At 45.0% G+C, this 23,625-nt stretch overlaps 1 protein-coding gene and 1 long non-coding RNA gene across 2 annotated transcripts in view; one reads left to right on the forward strand and one right to left on the reverse strand.

Moving 5' to 3' along the window:
- Positions 1 to 8,979: 8,979 nt before the first annotated feature.
- Positions 8,980 to 23,454, reverse strand: LOC135415013 (uncharacterized). The gene is made up of 4 exons (XR_010430940.1): positions 23,327 to 23,454; positions 14,762 to 14,898; positions 12,706 to 12,825; positions 8,980 to 10,631 (listed from the first exon to the last, which is right to left on the reverse strand). It is a non-coding gene; the product is annotated as an uncharacterized LOC135415013 (long non-coding RNA).
- Positions 21,964 to 23,625, forward strand: part of CCDC3 (coiled-coil domain containing 3) — a 37,223-nt gene continuing 35,561 nt past the window's right edge. The window contains exon 1 of the mRNA XM_064656489.1: positions 21,964 to 22,958. Within this exon, the coding sequence (XP_064512559.1) occupies positions 22,546 to 22,958 (413 nt within the window). The 5' untranslated portion in view covers positions 21,964 to 22,545. The remainder of the gene's footprint in view (positions 22,959 to 23,625) is intronic.

Here is a 23,625-nt window from a genome sequence, read left to right on the forward strand (position 1 = left end):
GCAGTGGTCTGTCCAGCACAGCATACTCCACTTGGAAGAAGTGACTTCTTAATTTTTAGATAAATCTACAAGAGGAAATTAAACCGGAACAAAGCTGAGGAAGCCTCTATTCTGAAATTACAGTGACAAAAATCTCTCAGAGATAAGACTGTTTTTTTTATCCTGAAATACACCCATGTTCATCATTAGAAGAGAACAGTGCCTGCAGCTCCGTTCCACCATATGGGCCACGGGGAGAGATGAGCCGGGCTCACATCACGCAGTATAACATAAAGGAAACATTGTTTCCTGGCTGTAGAGAGTTGGTCCAAGCAAAAATATTTGGGTGGAAGCATAACATTATTTTAAAGGGTATAACTCTCAACTAAAGCCTGGAGGCAAATGCGTTCTTCCTTAATTTTACTACTTAAATCCCTTTTTAAAACCCTTTCTAATACTGTCAGTCATACACAGCCCTTATTTTGTTTTTACCTCAAATGTCGTGGAATGATTTTTGGTTGAATGGCTCTTTGACTCTACAAGCTGCTTTCCTACCAAGTGTGGGAATATCACTCTAGTGGGTTGTGTAAGTGCACTCATCACTATTTCCCTTTTTTACACAGTCTAGGGGAGGGAAATTCTGCTATCTCAGTGAACTGAACTGCACTGGCATTTTTGATGGGACCACTAAGAACACAATTCTGGAACTGTAGCAACACAAAATTTGGACACCAGAAAAAGAAACTGCTGGGCCTCAGCAGAAAGCCTTAGCTGGGGAAAAAACCTGCATTTGAGGACCAGACAGTATGTCACCTGTTTGGAATGTCCTACCAAGATACAGAGACACTGTGCTGTGATGTTATCAAGCCTCTGCATAAAATCCATTGTTGTTTTCCCCTTCCCTGTGTATCCTGTGTATTCTGTAAACATTGGATATGTTTACATATACCCCATGTAAATCCTAAAAAATGTAAGTGTTTTTCCCCATGATGTAAGTGCTAAACCCAAAAGGTGTAACTTGGGTTTTTCCCTTACCTCGTCCTTGTAAAACCCGCTGTTCATAATAGCTCGGTCACCCTATGAATATGTAGACTCCAGACCCTTAAAATATCAGCCTGTATGTCCAATAAACCATTCCAGATTTTGCCTCCAACTGGGATCGTGTTAGCATTATTGACTCCCACACAGAACGTTATGGAGGTTGTAATAGTACAGATTTTCCCAATAAGAGATCCCAGATCATACTCCTGGTAGGAGCTAGCTGAGTTTTTTTCTGGGACATCTTCTGGCTCTATGAGCCATGAATCCTAAACAGTGCTCCAGAGGACACAGGACCATATCCTTATCTTGCTCTTGAGATATTGTGCCTGCTACAGGGTGGAAATGAAGCTTGAGAGAACGTCTCACAAATTGCAGCATTTCTCTGATCACTTGGAGGACATTCTCATGTTGCAGTCTTGGCTTATCTCTGTGATGATTGTAGGAATACCCCAGTATGCTGGGAATGTACCTCCTGCAAGGAGGCTTGGCTGGCTGTCACTTTTGAAAGGATTTAGGGTGGTGCAGTTTGTATAATGTTAAAGCCTGTTTAAGACAGCACTGCTGTTGAAAGAAGTGCAGGTGGAGACATACAGACATCCAGATCAGAGTGAACCAGACCAGAGATTTTAACCTGGATCAGTATGAAACTAAATTAGTTTCCTTTGTGCAGGCTCACCACATGCTCACACAATTTTGGTGGAATATTGTGAAGAAGTGGCCTTTGGAGAGGTCAAGAAGAAGGCCATGAAAATTAACAGAGGACTGGAGCACCTCTCCTGTGAATTTAGGCTGAGAGGGTTGGGGTTGTACAGCCTGGAGAAGAGAAGGCTCTGGGGAGACCTTATTGTGGCCTTTCACTACTTAAAGGGGAAAGACAGAGAGAAAGACTTTTTACCAGGACCTGTAGTGACAGGATAAAGGGAATCAGTTTTAAACTGAAAGAGGGTAGGTTTGGGTTGCACATAAGAGTAATTTTTTTGCAAGGAGGGTGGTGAAACACTGGCATAGGTTGACCAGAAAAGCTATGGATGTCCCATTCCTGAAAGTGTTCAAGGCCAGGTTGGATGGGGCTTTGAGAAGCCTGACCTAGTGGAAGGTGTCCCTGTCCATGGCACTAGGAGAGTGGTGAATACCAGGAAGAATTTGGTTTGCAAGAAGAGAAGAAAAGTTTTTCTGAGGCTGGTAAAGGCAGTAAACAGAGACTTGAAATTTTGGCAGAAATCGAATTGCTTTTCAGACAGCTGAGGGCGCTCAGCACTTCTTAAGTGAGATTGGTGTTTTGCAGGTTGGGCCTTAAGATACAGCACTAAAATGCACTGATACTCGAATCAGAGATAGTGCTGCTGGTGAGCAAACTTGGGTAGGGGCTTAGGCTCCAATGTTGCCAACAGTTGAAAAATAAAAGACCCAGAACTGATTAACGAGCTGCTTACGTGCTTCAGTACAAGTATAAATTTAATGCCTTAATTTTAATGGCACCTTGAAAGAACTCTTTGATCACAGATTTCCCCTTCTGAAGCTGCAGGGTTTCATTTATTTATTACAATTTCAAGTATCTTTTAAAAGTAGAAGTGGAGAAAGATGTTAGGCTAATATACATGGTTATTTATTTTTCTGATCATCTTGCAGTTTTCTCTCATCTTGGTTTTATCCTTGTCTTTGGAACCTGCTTCTTGGCATGACACACCTTTGCCAGAATCACCACCTATATCTCTCCTGAATTTCCCAAGAAATTACCTGTATGTGGTGGGATCTGCATTGTGGGCATGTCTGTTCTGTTCTGGAAAAAAGACACACCGACTTCATTTCACCCAGACCAAGAATGTTTTTAGGGATTTTTAATATAAATCAGATTTCTCTGGTTTCTCATTTACCTTCCATTGATTTCTGTTGCTCATTAAACTTTCTTAAAAACCTTCTGTGATTTTTGTTTATCCACCACTTTTTATTAAAAAATCCTTAATTCCTTAGTGCTTCTAAAGGTCCTTAGGATATGAAACAATGCTTCTGATTTGTTAACTGTTATTATTACCACTAGTGGTTTAAATAAAAATTAGTGTATTTTGCTGAAACACACTTGATACAGACACTTATTTTATTAAAGTCAAGTAAGTACTGCTACTGAAGTCTTGCTTAGTTGGATACCTCATGTTTTTGAGAAGAAAGATTAATCTAGTTATTGTGGCAGTGATTTTTGTAATTGTTTCAGCTCTAAAGGACCATGTTGGCTTAGAAAGTTAGGGATTTTTATGTCAGTCCATTGACATGTTTGTCATCCACAGAAACTTTGATTTACATTTTCAAACAGTGGTAATTAAATTAAAGCACCTTTGACTTGCAAGGCCTTTTGACATTGTGCACTTAGCTCATCTCTCTCGGGTATGTGTGTGGTGAATTCCCCTCATGTGGAGATAAATTGTCTTAATTTAGGGTTCATGTATGTCAGCTTGGCTCCTAACTTGAGCTGTGCAGAGCCTCATAGGATGGGCTGGCTCATTTGCCTCTTTTACAAGTGGCTTGACACTTAAAACTACATTGTGTTATGAAACAAATGCCTTCCTTTTTGTCTTCTGTGCCCACACAGTCCATGCAGCTGGCATGGGCCCTCTGGGTGGGATTTCCCTTTCACCTCTGAGCTCCTTGCTTTCCTCACTGAAGCTCAGTGCTGCAGAGCTCTCTTGATTGAGAAAACATCATTTCTCAGTAGTCCTACTCTGGAATTTGCAACCCATTTCAGCATTTCCAGTGAGATAAAAAATGGCTTTGGCAACACTTAAATTCCTCACGGCACAGCCAGGCAGCTCAGGAACCATCTGTTTTCTCTACAGAAGGAAGTACCTGGGTATTAAAGGGAGAGACGTTGATGCATGTGGAAATCAAGTCCAGTTTCCTGATGAGGTGCAGACTGACACCAAGATGTCAAATTGTAGAATGTTTCTGCCTGACAGCTCTGCTAGGGGGTGATTCAAACTGGATTTATCAAGGGGTAGCCTGTGGATATCCTCAGTAGCAAGTGATCCCTCTAAGACATCTCCTACTTAGTATATTGCCTATCTTTAGCCTTCAGGTGTCCCTGGCATCATAACTCTCAGACCCAGAGGGCTGTTTGAAGGGCATGCACTTCTGGGCAGGTCAGTATCTCACAAGTGTAACCCATGAGGACTGTGGGATGCAAGAATACAAGACAGAGGCATTTTATCACTCCTGCCAGCCTTTCTGACTCCCTCCACAACTTAGATATTCTCTTTTCAGCCAGGACCAGATCCACGTGGGGTTGATGGCTGGAGGCTCTCTAATCAGACATCATCAGCCACTCCACTGGAGCCAGACTGTGCTTCCTGGATCAGGCAGAGTTTATGGCAAGTCAGGGAGGGGATGGATACCATGGACAGCCACCACCCTAAATCCTTTCAAAAGTGACAGCCAGCCAAGGAACAAAGCAGATGAGGGAGCAGACCTTGTAATCAGGTTTACAGTTTTATCAATTATTATCATAGCTGCAATGAACTGGTTACAGAGATGGGAACAAGGTAGTGTTACAGAAAGCCAGGTATAAAAAATATGTTTCTAGACATGGTGAGTTCTGTGAGGAGACAGCAAAACAACCTGTTAAAAGATCTTGTTAACATGTAGGTTGTAGCCTCAAAGCTGTTGCTTGCCTCATATGTGTTTTATTTTTCTTCCTTGCTTTCTTTTTTAAAGGAATATTGTTTTCTTTTGGTAGATTATTGGAGAACATAGTGTACAGAAGGTAAACACTTGTGGTTACTTCTGCTTGCTCCTCTCCCTCAGGGTGAACAGAATTGTACAGGGCATGATGCAGACCCAAATGGGAACTCAGGCAGTTTCTTTGCAGTAATTCCTATCGTAGAATCTGAGAATATCCTGAGTTGGAAGGGAAACACAAGGATCATTGAGTCCTGACCCTGTACAGGACAACACCAAAAATCTCACCATGTGCTTGAGAGCGTTGTCGAACTCTGTCAGGCTTGGTGCTGTGACCACTTCTCTGAGGAGCCAGTTTCAGTGCCCAACCACCCTCCTGGTGTGATGCTCACTGTTTCACTTGCAGCCATCTCTTTTAATCTCTTCTTTTTTTACCCTGGCTGTCTACTATTTCTAGTTGGCCATTTATTTAGAGGGTACAAAGGAGAAGGGATACTTGGCCTCAACTCTATGCACTGAAGAGAAAGAAGAGTCAGTCTTGTGCTTGATTGCATTACATCATAGCTTCTGTCTAATAATTTATGCAAGAGACAACGAAAGGGGAAGGATATGTAAAGATTTTTAGGGACTTGCTTTCCCTGAAGTGTTTGGATACTCATTTAAGATATTATTAGCTTGATATGTTATTTTTACCTTATGTATTTTTTAGCATTGCAGTGTCAGAGTAGGGCTCAAATCACAAACTTCCTGTCTCATTGCTTTGGTTTAGCCAATTCTTCCCCAGGAAAGGAACTTGTGACAAAATCGGAATCAAGCCCAGTGTCAAATATCACTTAGGCCTGGCAGCATTCCCAACAGGGTTTCTGTTTAAGAGATTGTTTCTACTTGCAGATTTTTCTATAGTGCATCACTATAGGATCTGGGCCCCTCCTGATATCATGGTAAAACCCTATATACAGGCAGTTGTGACTTCTGTAAAGATTTTTCCTTGGCCTGATAACTTTCCCTCTGAAACCATCCTCTCTGTTTATAGGCTGTGCTCTGGGTGGGGATTTACTACAAATCTCTTTAAAAGCCCCAGTAGTTCCTCCTCGAGGCCAAATCTGGGCTCTAACACAGCTGCTGCAGTCCCAGCTGGACATGGTGGATTTTGGCAGCAGAAGTGTGTTCCAGAGTAGAGAGACCATGTGGGAGGGTGCTTTATGGTCCTGGAGGATTTTTGTGTAGGATGGGTGAGCTAGCAGGTAGTTTAGGGCTGGGGTGCAAGAGCTCATGAAGGTAAACTTCTTAAAGGGCATTTTCTCTTCTTTATTCTTCTAAAGCAAATCTAAAGTTTCAGACTGCCTGAGACTCTAGCTACTAAAGTAAATTTTGGGATGGAGTGGGGGAAGATTGTCTTTGAGAGCGAGAGTTGTGCTAATTTATTGCTTCGGTTTTGTCCCTTGTTTTGCTTTTAAGCACTTCAGTGTGACATCCATATACCAGATCTCAAAGAATTTCCCAGACTGCAGCCAGTTCCTGTAAAGGTACTGTTTGCCCAAAGACATTACCCCAAAACATCTCATCCTTGAACCTGGGAAATGAGGAGTCATGTTGAGTGAAAGTAACTAGAGGAATTTGAGAAAGAAAAAAATAACTTCTGTGGGAATGACTTTTCACAGGTTAACATATTTCATGGGCCATTTGGATTTCAGGTGACTGAACCATGTTGGAAGCAGATGCTGTTTTCTTCTTGTTCCTGTGTTTGCCACTTCCATTTTTCAGCACTTGTTCTCCACTAAGCTCAAAGAGGCAAAATCAATAGTGCTCCAACATTAATAATTGAGCAAAGCAGGCAGCCAGCTGAGTAAACCCCATCTCACTTGAAATCAGAGCAGTTACTTCCAGCTCGAGCTAATATATCTGAGAATTAGGTGCAATCTGAGGTGGAAAATGGGATAAAACCACCAAAATAAAATAAAAAAGCCAAACAGCTGCCCGCCCCTTGTGCTATGCTGTCATGATTCTCACCAAAGGAGAGGCAGAAGTGAATAAGGATTGCTCTCCTGAATCATTCTGTATCGAGGTGCAATCAGGCAGAATGGTTTGAAAGCATCTTTAGTTTGTAGGAATGAACTCTCCAGGGGTCTGAGTGCTATTTCCAGGTTTCATCCTAAAGCTTAAATCATGCACTTATTGAGAGGTGGTCATATAAAGTACATGAAGAACAACTGAGTCTGACAAATAGCTTTTAGCTTGGGGAGCGGAAAAAAAAAAAAGTGGAAATAAACATTCTTCTGGAAGTGTTTCTGAAGGACATTTGGATACCCTTGCAATGTAGGGTGAGAACCTCACTAGAATATGGTGTTCCACAGCATCCCCTCACTGAAACACTGTCATCTCTGGGAAAATCTGCAGTAAACTTCCAACACCCCTGGTGAAATTACAGAGTGTTTAAGGGACAGGGTCTCCTAATCTCAGTAAATCATCAAGCAGTAGGATGGCTCCACTACCCTGGTGGCTTCTGCAGTTTATGATGAAAGTTGCCCACAAGGTGCCTTCTTTGAAAGTACTGTGTTTGGAAATATCTAGATCAAACCTGCTCATAAATATTCAGAACAGGGGGTTTCTCTGAGGAATAGTCTCATTTTAGTGGGGCAGACTGTCTATTGATGGACTTGTCAGTAAAGGCCTAAATCATATCTCAGATATCAGGATATAGCTGGCAAAGGAATCCCATGAGGATTAATGCCAAGATGTCAGCAATCCAGGAGATACATGATAGCATCACTGCAGAGCCAACAGACACAAAATACTCTGTAAAGTTTTTCTTCCTTTCATGGGATCTCCAGGGTTCCTTCTGCAATGAGTCCAGGAGAAGTGCTCTGAATCCAAAGCAGTGTGAGGAGGCAGACAGCCTGATTTAAAGGTTTTTAAATGTTGCTGAGGGATGGGAGCATCTGCAAGGACAGCACTCCGGGATGATGCCTAACAGCCTCCAGCTCAGGGCTTTTAGGTGCTGTGTTGAAGGCGAGCAGTGTGATGCACCAAAGCAGTTATCCCAAGAAGAACTGCATGCCATTTCTGTAAGGAGTAAGAATGGTGTGCCATTTCTGTAAGGGATAAGAATCAATAAAACATTATGTACTGGTGTGTGGGGAAATCCCATTACTGTGTATCAAAGTTTTCTTGAAAGGGAAGACACAAGCTCCAGTTTTGGACCCAGTTCGTAGTTTGGATAAAGCCTGCAAGTTTCCTAGAAGCTCAGCTAGTGCTGCATTTCAGCAGGGTGGAGTTTGCAGCCTTTCTCCTGAACAGCAGAACAAGATCAAAGCCTTTAATTTTCATGACTTGCAACGTGCATTTTAATTATTTCTTTTCAATGGCCTGCAACACAAGAAGAGTTGTAGCATGAAGAGATCATGATATTCACAAGCAAATGAAATTAAAGCTTTGCTAGACCCATCTGTATCTCCTCTCCCAGCTCTATCTTTCCCCTGTGGCTTTCTGTGCAGCAGTTGGCAGTATGTGTGAATCCAGTAAAGCCTTGCAGAGCCAGGGGAAACCCAGGAGGCAGTTAATTCATCTTGAAACAGCACAGCCTAAACAGTCACCAGTGACCTGGAGTGTCTGTACAAGAGAGTTTAGGTAATTGTACTGCCAACTTGCCATCAGGGTAGAGTTTTTATGAATAATTTTTTGCAGTGAGCAGCAAATATTGTCTTTAAATGTGTCAGCAAAGGAGCAATTGCATGACTGTCAACTGCAGCAAGCATTTCTGGTCTTGTAGGTGCTGCCCATCAGCCTTTGAGACCAATGCAGCTCCGGCAGAGGCCACTAGGTTGGATAAAAACCTCCAACCATGAACATGAGGGCCAGAGGAAAGAAAGGAAGAGTAGAGGCTTGTTCGTCCCTGATAATCCACTCGGATGTGTGCAGCCTGGAGGTGTACAGCTGGGATGAAAAATAAGACCATATAACATGATTCAGCTGATCCCAAGCAAAGGTTAGGGGCGAGGAATTCCTACGTGAGCAGAGGGAAGCTTCTCAGGGAATTTCCCCTGGCTGCCTTTCAAAGTTCTGGCTGCTGCATCGTGACCTGTGAGGCATTTGTTTGGTTTGGCTTTTCTTTTCTTTTTCTTCCCCCCCTCCTTTTTTTTTTTTCCTTTCAGTTCTTGTCTGTTCTGTTTCTGGAAGAATGACATCCTGGCCCCTCACATTTCTGGAGGCAACACACACATTCCTTGCAGCTCTGTGTTACCAAGAGGACAGAAAATATGCTTCATAATTACACATGATTTGACCATTCCAGCATTTCCACCTCTTCCCAGAAGTTTTATTATCATAATTAATTTCTCTGGCATCTACTTACAGCTCTAGGCATTTTCCCAAACCTTTAAACACACAGTTAGCAGTTCTGAACATTTCACTACTGTATTTCTTTTCCTCAATTTGCTAGTTATAAATTCTTTGCTAGTAGACTTTCCTATAACATGAGCTTTATTGATGGTTGTCCCCATTACTGTAGTATCACGACACTCCAACAAATCTCTGCTTCACCACAGCACTGTGATCAAGGAAAATGGTGTTTTCTCTAGTTACAGATGGAAATCTGGGGTACAGTGGGACTAAGACTCATATTTTTAGGTATTTATTTGGTGACTTGCCCGAAGTATCACAGTGTGAGGAAAGAGAATTACACTCTGGTATCCCAACTCCAAGTCCCTACCTGCTGGGCCAGCTTGGTATTACTATGTTTCAGTGCATTTCTATTTCATTTCAGAAAACATTCTGCAGTTTCCAGTCTGTGTAGAACAAATCACTTTCTCAAATGGTTTTAAGGAAAGGTGAACCAAGAGGAAAGTGATTTTAGGAACCAAGGATTACTCTTGGGAAATTATCTTCTACTACTTCTGAATATTGCATATAAAAAGATCTTTTCCTCAAGAGAGATCTGAACTCTGATCTGAACCGTGGAGAATTAATCATATCATATCTATGTGTGATTGCACTTGTCCATAGTAAATTTCTTTGATCTCAGAGGGATGTAAGAGAGATGATCTCAAACAATGTTGGATTTTAATAGCCAACCCAGCTCACATTAAAAACATTAGTTTCAGCCTCCTGTTGATTTCTGTGAGAGTTAGTAGATCATTGAAATGAGAAACTCCAAGTACAACTCTGGGGTGATTCAGTGTAATCCATCAGTCACCACACAACAGGCAGAGCTGTACATTAGCCTGAACTTCTGAATGTCCCCTGGAACGGCCATGTACAGCAGAGGTGGAATTCATCCTACCTCTGCCATTACAAATTCATTGCATAGGCTGCCAAAGTCTCACAAATTCTCACTTTTCATCTATTTAAGCCCAACCCCACGTAATGCTCTCAACATGACTCACAAGACCCACAGGTATCCTCAGTCTGAATGCAAGCCACCCGTGTCTGGAATGGGAACAACAGTCTCAAAAGCAAAGCTGCTGATGGAGACACCAAAATCTTGTCAGACCAAAACTGAGCCAAAAGTCAGGCTTCAACCTATGCAGAACTTGGCCAAGCCTTACTATTAATTTGGCTTCCAACACAAGCAGCGCAGCACTGTAATACAAAACTCCCTTGGTGGGTAAACCATTTTCCATGTACTCTTGAATTATAGCTGAGTAGGATTAGAAATGTCCTGGTGTGGGCAGGTTTCTCCAATGTCAGTGAGAGAGCAGGTTCTCCTGGCTCAGCACCGTGAGTTCTGGGGTGGTTCAGTGTGAGAAGGTGCTGAGCAGCCTGGTGGGGTCTCCAGTCCTATAAGGCTGTGCTCCCAAAACTCTCACAGAAGTGATCACCAAGTCCATCACGCCTGGAAAGAGCAGCTTGCCAGGCTTAAACATGCTGACTAGTGGTACCCAACACTGTCCTGAGGAATTTCACTTCATTGACTCCAAATATGGTTTTAGCAACTAACAGGACAAGGACTTCAAGCAAGCAAACAAACAAACAAACAAACAAACAAAATAATCAGCCTCAAAAGAGGAATAAAAAGGACTTCAAAGCATTTCGCTTACATTAATTAAGCTATATGTCTGTGTCAGTCCTTGTCAGCCAACACATATTCAGCAATCCTTATCTCTGCAGCTGATAAAGGTCTAATTGCCTGAGAAATGTACAGCCCTTGGGACTGCAGTGGCAAAAGCAATTTCCTTCTGCACAATGGAACCTTAACGAAAGCCCCTCCTGCTTAATGAGAGCAGGAGAGATTAAGGGACAAAGGTAGGGATTTGGAGCTGGGCTGCAGCCAGACGGGGGCTGCATGGGGTGGGTGGGGGCCAGAGGAGCCCCAGGAAAGGCAAGAGGTGTCTGTGCCATCCCTGCTGGTCTGGGGGACCCTGCCACATGCCCCAAACACAGGTGCCACCTTGGGGCAGCCTCCAGGATTCCTCGGTGCTGTCAGTCCTCCTGGGGGGCAACCAGGTCATTGCCAGCAAAGATGAACTCGGGCCCCACCGCTGCCTCCACTTGCCTGAAGAAAATTTGGCCACTTGTTGCCAAGGCATTTGCAGATGAAAGTGCCGGGATTGAGGAGAGAAAAAGTGTTAGCAACAACAGTGTTTCTTTGTTTCAAGTATAAGAGTCAAATTTAATGCAGAATACAAAGCTGACCCTGGGGTGAAAGACATCACTGAGCGTCCTCAGAGGCTCTCCCACGCCTGAGCCCAACCCAGCAAATCTTTGATGCATTAGCATTTAAAAGTGAGACACAGGGAAACTCCCTCCTCACAAATTGATCTAGGGAGAGAATAAAACAGCAGAAACAGCAAAGGGTGCTTAATGTGGATTTTGCAGCAGATATTGATATGGGAAAATCTCCCCATTTCCTTTCTGATTCAGAAATAAGACTTCATGGACACAGAGATAGTCCTGAAAGAGCTAACAAAGCATAAAGCTGAGTGAGAGGAATCACGTTTTGGGGCTGTTTGCAACAACATTTTCTCCTTCCCCCCCTTCCCCCACCCCCCAATTAAAAAAAAGAGGAGTTAACACCTGGGCTTGCTTTGCTATGCCATTTTTCACCGTTTGCAGTTGTTCTCAGGGGAATCAAAGTGACAGATTTATGCAAAGTTGCAGTTTGGATCTTTTCTTGCCCTGGAGCAAGGCTTTTATCGGATGCTTTTCTCCCCCGCTTCATGAGGGGATGGTGAAGAGGAGGAATGCATCACACTTGGGAACGACAAAGAAAAGGACCTTTCACAGCTGTTTCCAGCAGCCAGGATATATTTAATCTGAACTAGAGATTAACATGCACCTCTGTGAAAGAGACATTTTCCTTCCCTCCGTGGTTGTTCTCACCTGCGCAGCAGATGAGGCTTGGTGATGAACCTCAGCAGTGAACTTGTGGTGAGGGGATGGAGGGCTGCCATGGGAAGGCTGCAGGCAAGTGACTTAGTGCTCTTATTCACAGAAACTCCTGCAATGGATTGATCCTCCAAGAAATGTGGACAACTTCTTTGGGCTGTCTGCATTGTGAATGCCACTCCTAGGTGTTTCAGAACTTCAGGCTGTGCCTGTGCCCAGCTCCAGCTCCAGCAACCCTCTGCACAGCAGGGTTTTTAGCAGGGTATCTGCAGAAAGCAGCTCTTCTCTAACTATTGCACTGGAGATGAGATGAGCAGAGAAGGTGTTTCCTGGTGTCTCAGTGCTACATGAACATGGATGCAAATGAGCAATGGTAAATCTTCAGGAGCACGAGAATGCCTGCTGTCTCCTAAACCTTCCTTCAGGGCGGTGAGCCATGAGCAGCAGTTTGGAATGTGCCCTCCTAGAGAGCAGTTATGTTTTATCTCCACTGCTCAGTGTGCAAATGCCATGAAATCCCCTCTCCTTGAATCTGTAGGTATTTGAGAGGTAAAACTTGAGAGACAGAACTATTAACACTGGTATAGGCTTTCCTGTGATGCTTGTCTCCACACTATCTGAGTGCCACACACACTTTAGTGGCTGTAAAGTCACAATCCCTTTATGTAGTAAGAAGCTGGTACCTGTGTGACCTACCAGGCCTGGCATTTTTGTCCCCAAATCTTATTCTTCCAGTCAATCTCTGTCTCCATCCTTATGTTTCAGTCCAATATGAAAGTCTTGCCTCTGCTCATAGGAACAGAGTCTTCTACACAACTAAAAAAAATAAATTACTCTTTAGATTGTCCTGGTGAAGAGACCATTGAAACCTTTTGTACAAAAATCTTACCCAAGACAAACATGTAAAATGTGATATTTCAGCCTGAAGACTGAATGCAATCCAAAGAGGAGCCAGGCAGCTTTGCTGACATGTGATATAATACAGCAAATCATTTGCTTTGGCTGCTGCTGGACCTTGTAGCCTTCATTGACTCCAACACCCCATGCTTTGTACATGTGTCACCAACTCCTCAAATGGTAGCCAAGGGACAGCTGTCCTGGCTTGACATCTGACCTCGTGTGCTGCTGTGTGTGTGCAAATGCACCTATCTATGTACAGCAGTGAAGCAGTTGGGCTCTGCCACTGGGTCGTCAGCAACGGCATGGATGAGTTTCACTTGGCAGAGACAGGTTCAGAGGTGGGTCTGTTCCCTCCTTGGCAGTGCTGATGCTGTGTGTGATAATCTCATTGCCAAGGAAGTCAGGAGCAGGACTAAATGACCAACAGTTACCCACCAGCAGCACTGCCCTCATCGCTGGCCTTCAAGTGAATCCTTCAGGAATGTTGGTGGCATTGCTAACCCAGCTCCTGAGAGAAGCAATTCCCCTGAGTCAGGAGGACAGTTGTGCTCAGCAACAAGCCAGCTGATTGCCATGAGAAGAAGGAGCAACCTCTGATGTGGGAGCTGGATCAGAGCCCATTTCACTGACTTGGCCACGTGCTTGGGTTAACTCACTGGGTTAAGAGTAGTTTTTTTATCCTTTGGTAAGGGTAATTTCTAAAATCCAAATAAACCTCCTGCACAACAGCAGGGGGGATGTGCTTTCACATCAGCTGCTCTGTGGATAGAGTGGTCATGTCAAAGACCTGCAATACTCTGTTCTAGAGCATACCAGAGAACAACAAGACCTACTTAAGGCAGAAAAATACAGAACCCCTATGCTAATGGAGGAGGGCCTTGACCCATTTTGTAAGGTTGGTCTAGATGGTTTAATGCCCTCTCAGTAGCTGCTTAAGAGAGAATCTTGCTGCCTGGTGGTTGGGGAATAGGTAGTTCGTGGGGAGTGGACACATCTCATGTGAGTGTTGCTGGATATTGGTGGGAAGGTTATGACCCTCCACTGTCAGGGACACAGCTTATAAGGCCACCCCAGACAAGAAAATCCACTTTTCTCCTTCTCTTGGTACTTCATTTGAAATGGCCCAGAAACAGAAGTAGGTGTGGGGATGCCCATGAGACAAAAGGCAGGGGCTGATGGTGGGGCCGTGGTGGGGCAAGCAGAGCAGCTCTGTGGCTTCAGGAAGGTCAGGAGCACAGGGGGCAGCTGAGAGGGAGGGCACGGCACTCAGGATAGTCCCAGCTTTCCGCAGGACAAGAGGCAATGCAAGCTGGCCAGCACGAGACTGCTGGGCAAAAGCTGGCATTACAGAAGAGCTCCTGTGGGGATGTGCAGGAGTCTCTGGTGGTGTTTGTACTGGACACTTCCAATCAGGGACCAAGGCAAAAAAAAAAAAAAGGCCTAGGATTCTCATTGTTCTTTCTTTCTTTTCTTGTCCCAGTTTCTCAAGTTGTACCATATACTGTTCAATTAGTTAATTCCTTCATTTGCTCCTTCTTTGCCTAAAATTTTCCTTGACAAGCTGCTTCCCTCACTGCCCTTTCCTTCCTGTACTGAGTCTCTTCCTTCCACTTCCTCTGCCTTTTTTGCAGTTTCTAACTTTCTCTTGGGCTCTGCATCCCTGCATCTGCCTCATCCTCATGTTATTTCCTATCCCTTTATCTGTGGGACTTCATGGGGTGCAGGGGCATTTCTAACCCCTGTAGGACTCTACAGTAATCTACCACTCAGTAATCTGTGCTGCCTTGCCCCTCTTTCCCGCAAGTCTCCCCCTCCAGGTGTGCATACACATCTGTACACAAGGCATACATACCCCCAGAGCCAGGAGATTGAAGTCAAACACAGTTCAAGGAAATGCCAGCTTCAGTGGGATTCCCCCTTCCAAATCCAGAGCTCCTTGGGTGTTGCATGAGACACGGATGGCAGACAGTTGTTTTCCTTACCACATCCCTGGAAAACAAAATCAGGTACTTCATTGATTAATGCAGTTCGAGAGAAGAGAATGATGCTGAAAATTAAGCATCTCTTGGTTTATAATGAAAAATATTTTAAGTAAAAATGCTTTAAATTACATAAAGGTGTTTTGTAAGAGAACTGTCATATACCATAAGACAACTTCACGGGAAAAACATCTGTAATGAGAAACAAATCACACTGACCTTTGTTATAGGGCTTGAAAGCAGGGTTCTTTGGGATTGTGGAGACTCATTTGCCCTCCAGCAGTGGAAGAATTAAGATGTTATGTTTAACATAAACAAGAGAGGTTTAATCCCAAATCCTTGTGTGAGAGCACTTTGTGTTCTCTTAAAAGTTCAGTAATTCCATAAGCAAGATGGACAGTTGGGTTATTTTAGTCTCAATGAAAGCAGGGGAGGGACAGAAAGGATGTCAAAGGGAATTAACTCATCAGAGTAAGAACCCAGTTGTGAAAACTGAGCAGAGTGTGAGTTCAATTACATTAACTATACATGGTGCCAAGGTCTCTCGTTATAAGATGCCCTTTTCCCCTTTTTGTTCTATCCAGGCAAACTGCAAGAAGAAAGGTTCATCTGCATGGGATCATCCCGAGTCAGGGCTGAGCAGCCTCCTGGACACACGTGCCCATTGCTGTTGGGTCAGTAATAGCATGAGGGTCATGATTCTCATTACCTTGTGGAATCCACACAAGATCCTCTGAGATCAGATGCTTGTTTCTCAGTGATGAAGGAAAGGTAAGGTGGTTTCTGCAGACTGAAAGGCCACACAAGTCTGTGTTGACTCTGGTGACCTGCCTCTGCTGGATGTACCTGCACATCATCTCTGCACCAGCAAAGACAGAGTGGCTTTTGTTTGGGAGCATCTTGGCCCTTTTGAAAGTCAACCCCTTCCACAGCTCAGGGTTGTCCTGCCTCTCTTCTGTTGGGGATACAGAGGAGAGGCAGCCCAGGCAATCTGATGCCATGCAGCAACACTAAATTAATTTCAGAAGACAGTGTCAAACATGTCTTCTGTGTCAAACATGCCAAATGTGACTCAAAAGTTCAACTCTTTGAAAACATAGGAGAGATAGGATACAAATCCAGAAAACTTGAGATATTAAAGCAAAACCAAAACATTTCACATCTCCATCCTTTTGTCCAGACAAGAAGTCAAAGTCCTACGATATCACTGTTGGATTAGGACTTAAACACGTGGCATCACTTTCTTCATCACTCCCCTGTGATCCTGCAGCTGAAGAGACCAGTGTGAGTAACTGGGTGCTGGAGGGATTATTGCTCTGGCCCAAAATCAGGCCAGAATTGCATTGACTTGGTGGAGTTAGGATTGAAGTGCAAATTGTACTTTGCTAGTATGATTTTTCTTCAGGAGTGACCAACGAAAATTGCTCCATACTTCTGTAAGGCTGGCCAGTAGGAAAAATGTGGTTCTTGGAAAAGGGAGCAGAAAACCAAACAGAAGTGGTGGCGTTGCCCATTCCCTGGCTCTTTGGAGACCAGGCTCTATAATCCTGAGTTCGTCTCTGGTGTCTGCAGAAGAAAAGGTTGCTGAAAATCTGGGGCAATCAAGCTACAACAATGACTGATAGTCTGGTCATCCTGCCACCAAGTGAAAGAAATTGTATTCAGTTTATTCAAGCGGATATCTGATTATTGGATTATAAATGCCAACACTGGGTGAGAATTTCTAATAAAAGGGTTCTTTTTTCACATAGCAGACAACAGCGCAAAATGAACCCGTGGCTGGAGGATGAAGCCAGGCAGATCCAGATTGGGATGAAGCATAAGATTTTAGTATTGAAACAACTGATTGAGGGATGATCTAGCTTCTCCACCACCTGAGATTTTAAAGTGAGAGTTGTGTGTCTTTCTTCCACTCTCTTGTTCTAAGTTCAGTTATGATCATGACACAGGAGTCCCTGGGTGGCATCATCTAGCCAGAGTGGTCAGATTAGACTTTTCTAACAGCCTCTCTGCCTTTACAGTCTCTGATGTTTAAGAAGTGCGTTTACCTGAACCAGAGTTCACCCCAGGGACAGGGGAATTGAGACATCTTTATTCATTTCTCCCCAGCTGTGGGAATGATCTGTTTAGATATTTTTCCCATCGTCAGTTGTGTCAGTGGTATGTGTTATGCAGATGTGTGTCCACTGGGAGCTGCGCTCAGACAGCACAGTTCACATTGATTTATGAACAGACTCATGAGCGCAGCAACTTTTGGCCTCTGCTGGCTTGGGCTGGAATCAACTTGCATGTTGTTGCTATTCTTTATTCTTGGACCTGCAGCCATGGCTCATGAACCAGATGCTGCAGAAATGCAGAGCTGAGGAGGTCCTTGCCTCAGAGCTCTTCAGAAAGAGCCTGGCATGAAGCAAGGGGTGGATATTGGTTGCCAAGGGAGTCCAGGGAAAAGATGGGTGGTAAACATGATCAGTCATGATGACCTGGAAAACCAGTGGATGTGGTAACAAGTTGGGTAGGCACTGGTGGGCCAAGGCTGGGTTTGTCCAGAAAAAGTTGCTGCAGGACTCAAGCCATGAGAGGCAAGAGCATTTTTGTTGTGTAAGTGATAGGAAAGGCACATGTGGGAGAAGCTACAGAGAAAGTGTCCAGACAACTTTGAGAACAGAGAGGAAAGTCTAAGGTGAGGATGACATCCAGCTTGTAAGTCCAAGTGATGGATAAGAGGAGGTGATAGTGCCAATGATTACGAAAAGGATAAAGGGTCACTCGGAATGAGAAAAACACTTCATCTTCAGCCATGATGGGTCGGATGTCCCCAGACGTCAGGGAGCCAGGGTAAGATAGGAGTTTTGGTAGGAGACAGTTAACAGGGCAGAGGTCCAGAATCAAAGGAAACTGCATTTGAATTGTTGAGATTCGTCACAGATCAAGGAAAAGGAAAAGGAGAGCAGGACCCTGTGGCCACAGTGATGGCAGGATGAAGAAGGGATATTGGCTTCAAACTGAAAGAGAGTAGGTTTAGATGTTAGGAAGAAATTTTCTACTGTCAGGGTGATGAGGCACTGGGGCAGGTTGCCCAGAGAAGTTGTGGATATCTCCTGCCTGGAAGTGTTCGAGGCTGGATTGGATGGGGCTTTGAGCACCCTAGTCTAGTGGAAAGTGTCCCTGTCCATGGCAGGGGGTTGGAACTTGATGATCTTTAAGGTGCCTTCCAACCCAAACCATTCTGTGATTCTTTGAAGATGGACAGGGAAAAGGGAAAAGGTTGGAGGGGGGCAAGAAAGGACATAAAGATAGAATGAAAGTGTAGGCAAAGATCCCCATCTATACCAACTCTTTGATCCTTCTACTCACTTTTTCATTCAAATTCTAAGTGGTATTACAGAAAGTCTTTTTACTGCTGTACATAAAGTAAATCTTTCCAAACTCTTTAAGACAGCAGTATTCCCAGCTGATCCCCAAAGACAGATCTTGTTTCTTCATGATCATAATTACTTCAAAAGAAAAAGATATAAAGAACTATGGCCAGGGAATGTGATTTTTTTTTTTTTTTAAATAGGAATCACCCAGCCCAGCCATTGGTACAAAAATAGTTAAATATGATCGACCAAATATCAAACTATGACAAGAATGACTCGAATTAGAGAAGCATAGATAGGAGAAGCTAACAAAAACATCTCTTCCTGTGGGGACACTAACACAGCCAAATATTCATCTTTGTAGGTCACCCAGTTTAAAGAGGGATGGGCAGGGGGAAAGAAATCTGGGTTTGATATTTTGTACCCTGGACTACAAAGGAATAACTGCGAATATATAAATAAAAGACAGCTGGGCTGAGGTTTCAGATCACCTACACCCATCAGAAGGGCAGCCAGACGTAGAGCACAGTGCTCTCCTGTTTGATACCTGGCCTAATGCTCAACTCTGTCAATATTTTAAAGGCAAAGAGAGAGACAGAGCAGAGATATGTTTTATTAAAAGGCTTAAATCACGTGCATTGCCACAGAAACAACAAAGAAAATGACATAGCCCAGAGGGAGAAACCTTTGGTTTAAATATCTATAAAGATGTTGTGGCCTAAAAGGAAGAGCTCCTGCCTAGGAAAACCATGAGCCTGTCATAAAGCCTACAAGACTACCTAAGAGGAGGAGGTGAATGAATGACTGTGGCACATGGATGAGTGGCTGAAAGTGCAGCCTGAGCAGTAATCGGTTCTATTGGTGCTCCTCTGATTAGCTGGTTTTGGCTACAGCACTCATCAGACCCACGCTGAGTTCACAGCAAAAAAGTATTCACACTGCACTGAAGAACGTCTCGGATCAGCCGGTGGATCCCTGCAGAGAAACAGCAAACACAGATCTGAAGGATGTGGTCTCCAGAGAGGGTTTCCAAATCTTTACTTCTTGTCACTAATTCCTTATCCAGAGCTGGAAAAGAAAGGACTCCTGGAATGGATTCCTGTTACTTTTCACTACCTCAGAAATAAAGGAAGAGATGAGAAAAATTGATGATTCTTCTGTGGAGAGAAATTTAAAAGCTAAATCACATTAATCACTGTGATCTGAATGTAGATAGTTCAAATTCTTTACCAAAATACTGAAAGTTGCTAATGAACTCAAACAACAAAGGGATCAGCTTGTTGGGATGGGATGGGATGGGATGGGATGGGATGGGATGGGATGGGATGGGATGGGATGGGATGGGATGGGCAGGTCACACACTGCTGAATCTCCAGAGAGACTCCTAATAGGGAGAGGTCTCAGTTGAGGACATCTCACAGAGGGCACAGAAGAACATAAGTCACTCCAAGCCCTTACAGTGACAGTGGGCACAGCACCAGCAAACACAAATGGAAGAGAACAAGAAAATCAGGTATATTCAAGTGAGAGTTATTTTTATGTGCAGACCTGCACACCTACTGTGTCTACTCCAGAGTTATGGCTAAGACCTCCTTTTGGCTCATCTGGCTCATTCAGCTCTGAACTCACCTCTGTGGAGTCCTGCTGTATCCTCAAAATGCCAACACAACTCAGCAGAATGATAGAGAAATTCCACAGAACATTAATTATTTGCTTCCACACTGTGGTAGTCACCTCCAAAAAGCAAATTTGAGAGGAGCAGCCAGCACCAGCATATGCCAGCAGATGCTGTTGTGTTTTCTGAGCTGGCCCACTGATTCAAACACTCTGGTCAAATATAAGCAGTTTAGACTATTAATAGTAGCATAAGGGAAAGGCATCTCTATTTTGCTTGTGAGCTGTCTGTGTCCCTCCCTTTCTCACTCTGTCCTCCTTCCCAGCTGTTATGTGGCGGCTAAATTAAATATGAGGAACAGCAGAACAAGTCACAGCTTACATCAGATATTTCCAAAGTGATTTGAGGACAATTGACCATTATCTACTTGCAACACACAGTAAGCAGAGATGAAGGTTAAATATGAGGCTTTTCTACCCGTAAGACACCAATCTTGTATGTATACACAGAAAAAATAGCAATTGCGTTTCAGACAAGCTAAGAATTTGGCTCCCCAGACTGAACCAACCAACCTATGGTTACAAACACCTCATTTGCTTTTTGGGGGCTCTACCTCCACAGGAGTGGCACCAAAGTAGTAACACACCTCGATGTTGCTGCCCACACTCAACACGAGATCCATGTTGCTGAAGCTGCCAGGCTCTGACTCCAGTCATATACCTTGGAGAGACATGGAAAGACCACCTTGGATGGGCTGAACATCTCTCCCATCACTTGCAGCTCATCTCTTTTTCTTCACATTACCCCTATGTCTTTGCCACCATCTTGAAGGACTCAATAGGAACCTGAGGTTCATATAGGATTGCACAAAATGCCCCCAGAACTGCCCCATCTTTGTCTGAAGTCAACATCCACCTCAATTCTTTGTGTTTCTTTCTATTCCTTATTTATGTACCTAAAAACTGTTGAATGAGGCTCTGAAGCCTTCTCTACCGCAGTTTAGTCCCTTCAGATCCCAAAGGAAAAAGTAGTTTTTCCTAGTGGTTAACATTAAGGAAATTTGAGCTGGTTGGTCTGTTGGAAATTCCCTTCCGAATTGTCTTTTAAGCTTTTTTCCTGAAAGTTGGAAGCAATTTGTTGATCTTCAAGAAGCAGATTATAGAAAAAAAAAGAGTCAGAAAAACTCTATCATTCAGAGATTTTTGTTAGGAAAAAAAAAATCAAAATCTGTTTCTGTTTTAGCAAGAACCAACTTTGCTGTTCTTGCATAAAGCTATGATGGAGTACATTGTAGGATCAAGACATCATGGAATATGAATATTACTTTGTTAAACTCTTCAGCACACAGCTGAGTCTGAGGAAACTACTCCAGAGGGAGACACTTGTCATTAAAGACATTTTGTCTCACTGTTATGAAGTTGAGTCAGCAATATTTAACTGATGACTCATTATTTTGCACATTATTTCGAACCCTGGTCATGCACAAGGACCCCCATAGCAGGTACAGCATGAACATGGAACAAAGAGGCACCTTCTGCTCCCAAGAACTCCTAGTCCTTGTAGAGGACTGGAGGGGCAGATGGAGACAGACAGAGAGTGAGATTAAAGGGACCAGACAGGACATGCTGTCAAACTTTGAGTAACCATCACAGCTAGGGAGAGATCTAACTGGGACTATGAGTCTATGATGTTCATATATATAAAAAAAAAAAGCTCCAAAAGATTTTAAGCATCCCATGCCCATTCCACACTATTATTCTGAGTGAGATCAAATGTGGGAAAAGGAGAATACTGAAATAGAAGGAGGCTCTTTGGGGCTGTGAATGTTGCAGTGCCCCCAGGGATCCTTGGGAGAAGCTCTACAGAAGTTCATATGTGGGGAGAGGATCAGACTTTGAGCCATCAGCCAGAAATCCGGAGAAGCTGAAGCTGCCTAAGACAGTTCTAGGAGGAAACAGTGGGAAGTGAAAATATATCGAGACCTGACTTTTCACTTTTACCTTGCTCACCAGATGTATTTTGGAAAATGATTGGAGGAAGAGCTGTTCTCCCAAAAGCCCTGGGTGTCACCAGTGCCCACCCCGGGGCCAGGGGATCCCTGGCAGCAGCTGCTCTCACGTCGGAGTGTGCCTGCCCTTCGCATCTCTGCTCTTTTATATCTCGTCTCTTGGCACTCTCCGTCCCGTCCACCTCTTCCCTTTGCATTCCCCCTCTTTGCAACTCTGCCTTTGCATCCCTCCCCTTTGTATCCCTCCCTTTTCACCTCCCCCTTTGCACCTCTCTCACTTACATCCCTCCCCTTTGCCTCTCTGCCCCCTTCCCATCTCTGCCTTTTCCCATCCCTCCCCTTTGCATCTCTGCCCCTGCACACCCCCTGTCCCTCGACTGTCTGCATCTTCGCCCCTTTGCGCCCCTGCCTGCTCGGACCTCAGCCCTTCGGGCATCTGTCCCTTGCACCCTCCACTCCTCGCTCCCGCCCCTTTGCATCCCCACCCTTTCGCTCCCCTGCCCGTTCGCATCTCCGCCTCGCTGCCTCCCTTCCCTCTCCCCCCGGCACCTCTTGCACCTCTCCCGCACCCCCTGTCGCCCGCAGCCTCCGGGGCAGTCCGGCAGCGCCTCCGGGCCGCTCCAGCCCCCCTGACCCCCGTCCCCTGCCCTGCCCGCCCGGCCCGGAGGCCCCGCGATGCCGCCCCCGCCGCGGCTGCTGCCGCTGCTGGCGCTGGTGTTGGGGCTGGGTCCGGGGGTCCGGGGGGGTGCCGGGGGGGGCTGCCAGCTGCCCGCGGAGTGGCGGCCGCTCAGCGAGGGCTGCCGGGCCGAGCTGGCCGCGATCATCGTCTACGCGCGGGTGCTGGCGCTGCACCCCGACCCCTACGGCGCCTACAACTACCTGCCCTGGCAGAGGGACCCCCCCGGCGGCCCCCAGCAGGGAGCGGGGGGCCTCTTTTACTCGGCCGAGATCGAGCTGCTGTGCGACCAGGCGTGGGGCAGCATGCTGGAGGTGCCCGCCGGCTCCCGCCTCAACCTCACCGGCCTCGGCTACTTCTCCTGCCACTCGCACACCGTCATGCAGGGCTACGCTTATTTCTTCTTCCTCCGGTGAGTCCCGGGATAGGGGTGTGCGGGGAAGGGGGTGGGATGCCGTGTCCCGGCTCCAGGGCATCTCCCCGGGCGGGGGGATGCGAGCCCGCCCCTGCCCGGAGGGTTCTCTCCGCCCCGCTGCCTCTCTCCTCGCAGCGCCTTCTGCTTTGCCTTCCACCTACAGTTTCATTGGAAAAAAAAAACTCCGAAACTCCAAAAACCCATAATATTCCAGTATTGCCGGGCAGCAGATGCACGGGGAGCTGCTGTTAAGTAGCTCCTGGATGCTGCTGCTTTTGTTTTTACGGCGGGACAGTCACGGAGCTGGAGAGAGACCAGATCCAAAGTTTGGCATGGGAGTTTAAAACCCATCCCCAGATACTCACCCGATAGCTTTCCATCGACTCTCCCGAGTCCCAGCCAAACCCTGACTTTGGGCTCATCGAAAGACTAAGAAAATAAACCACAATGTTGGAACAGAGCCATCACCGTGACCTTTCAATCCAAGAGCGTTTGCGAAATACTACTCAGTGGCTTGTTTGAAATACTTGGTATATTCTTACACTGGGTACGTAATGAAACTCATTTTGATGCTGTCTAGGGCTTAGTCTGTAGTAATATTTTTAAACACATTTTACAGAAGTTATTTATTGACTGTTTGAAGGAGTACTTAAACTCCGGGATC

Source organism: Pseudopipra pipra, chromosome 5, assembly GCF_036250125.1.
Source record: "Pseudopipra pipra isolate bDixPip1 chromosome 5, bDixPip1.hap1, whole genome shotgun sequence".
NCBI classification, from domain to species: Eukaryota; Metazoa; Chordata; class Aves; order Passeriformes; family Pipridae; genus Pseudopipra; species Pseudopipra pipra.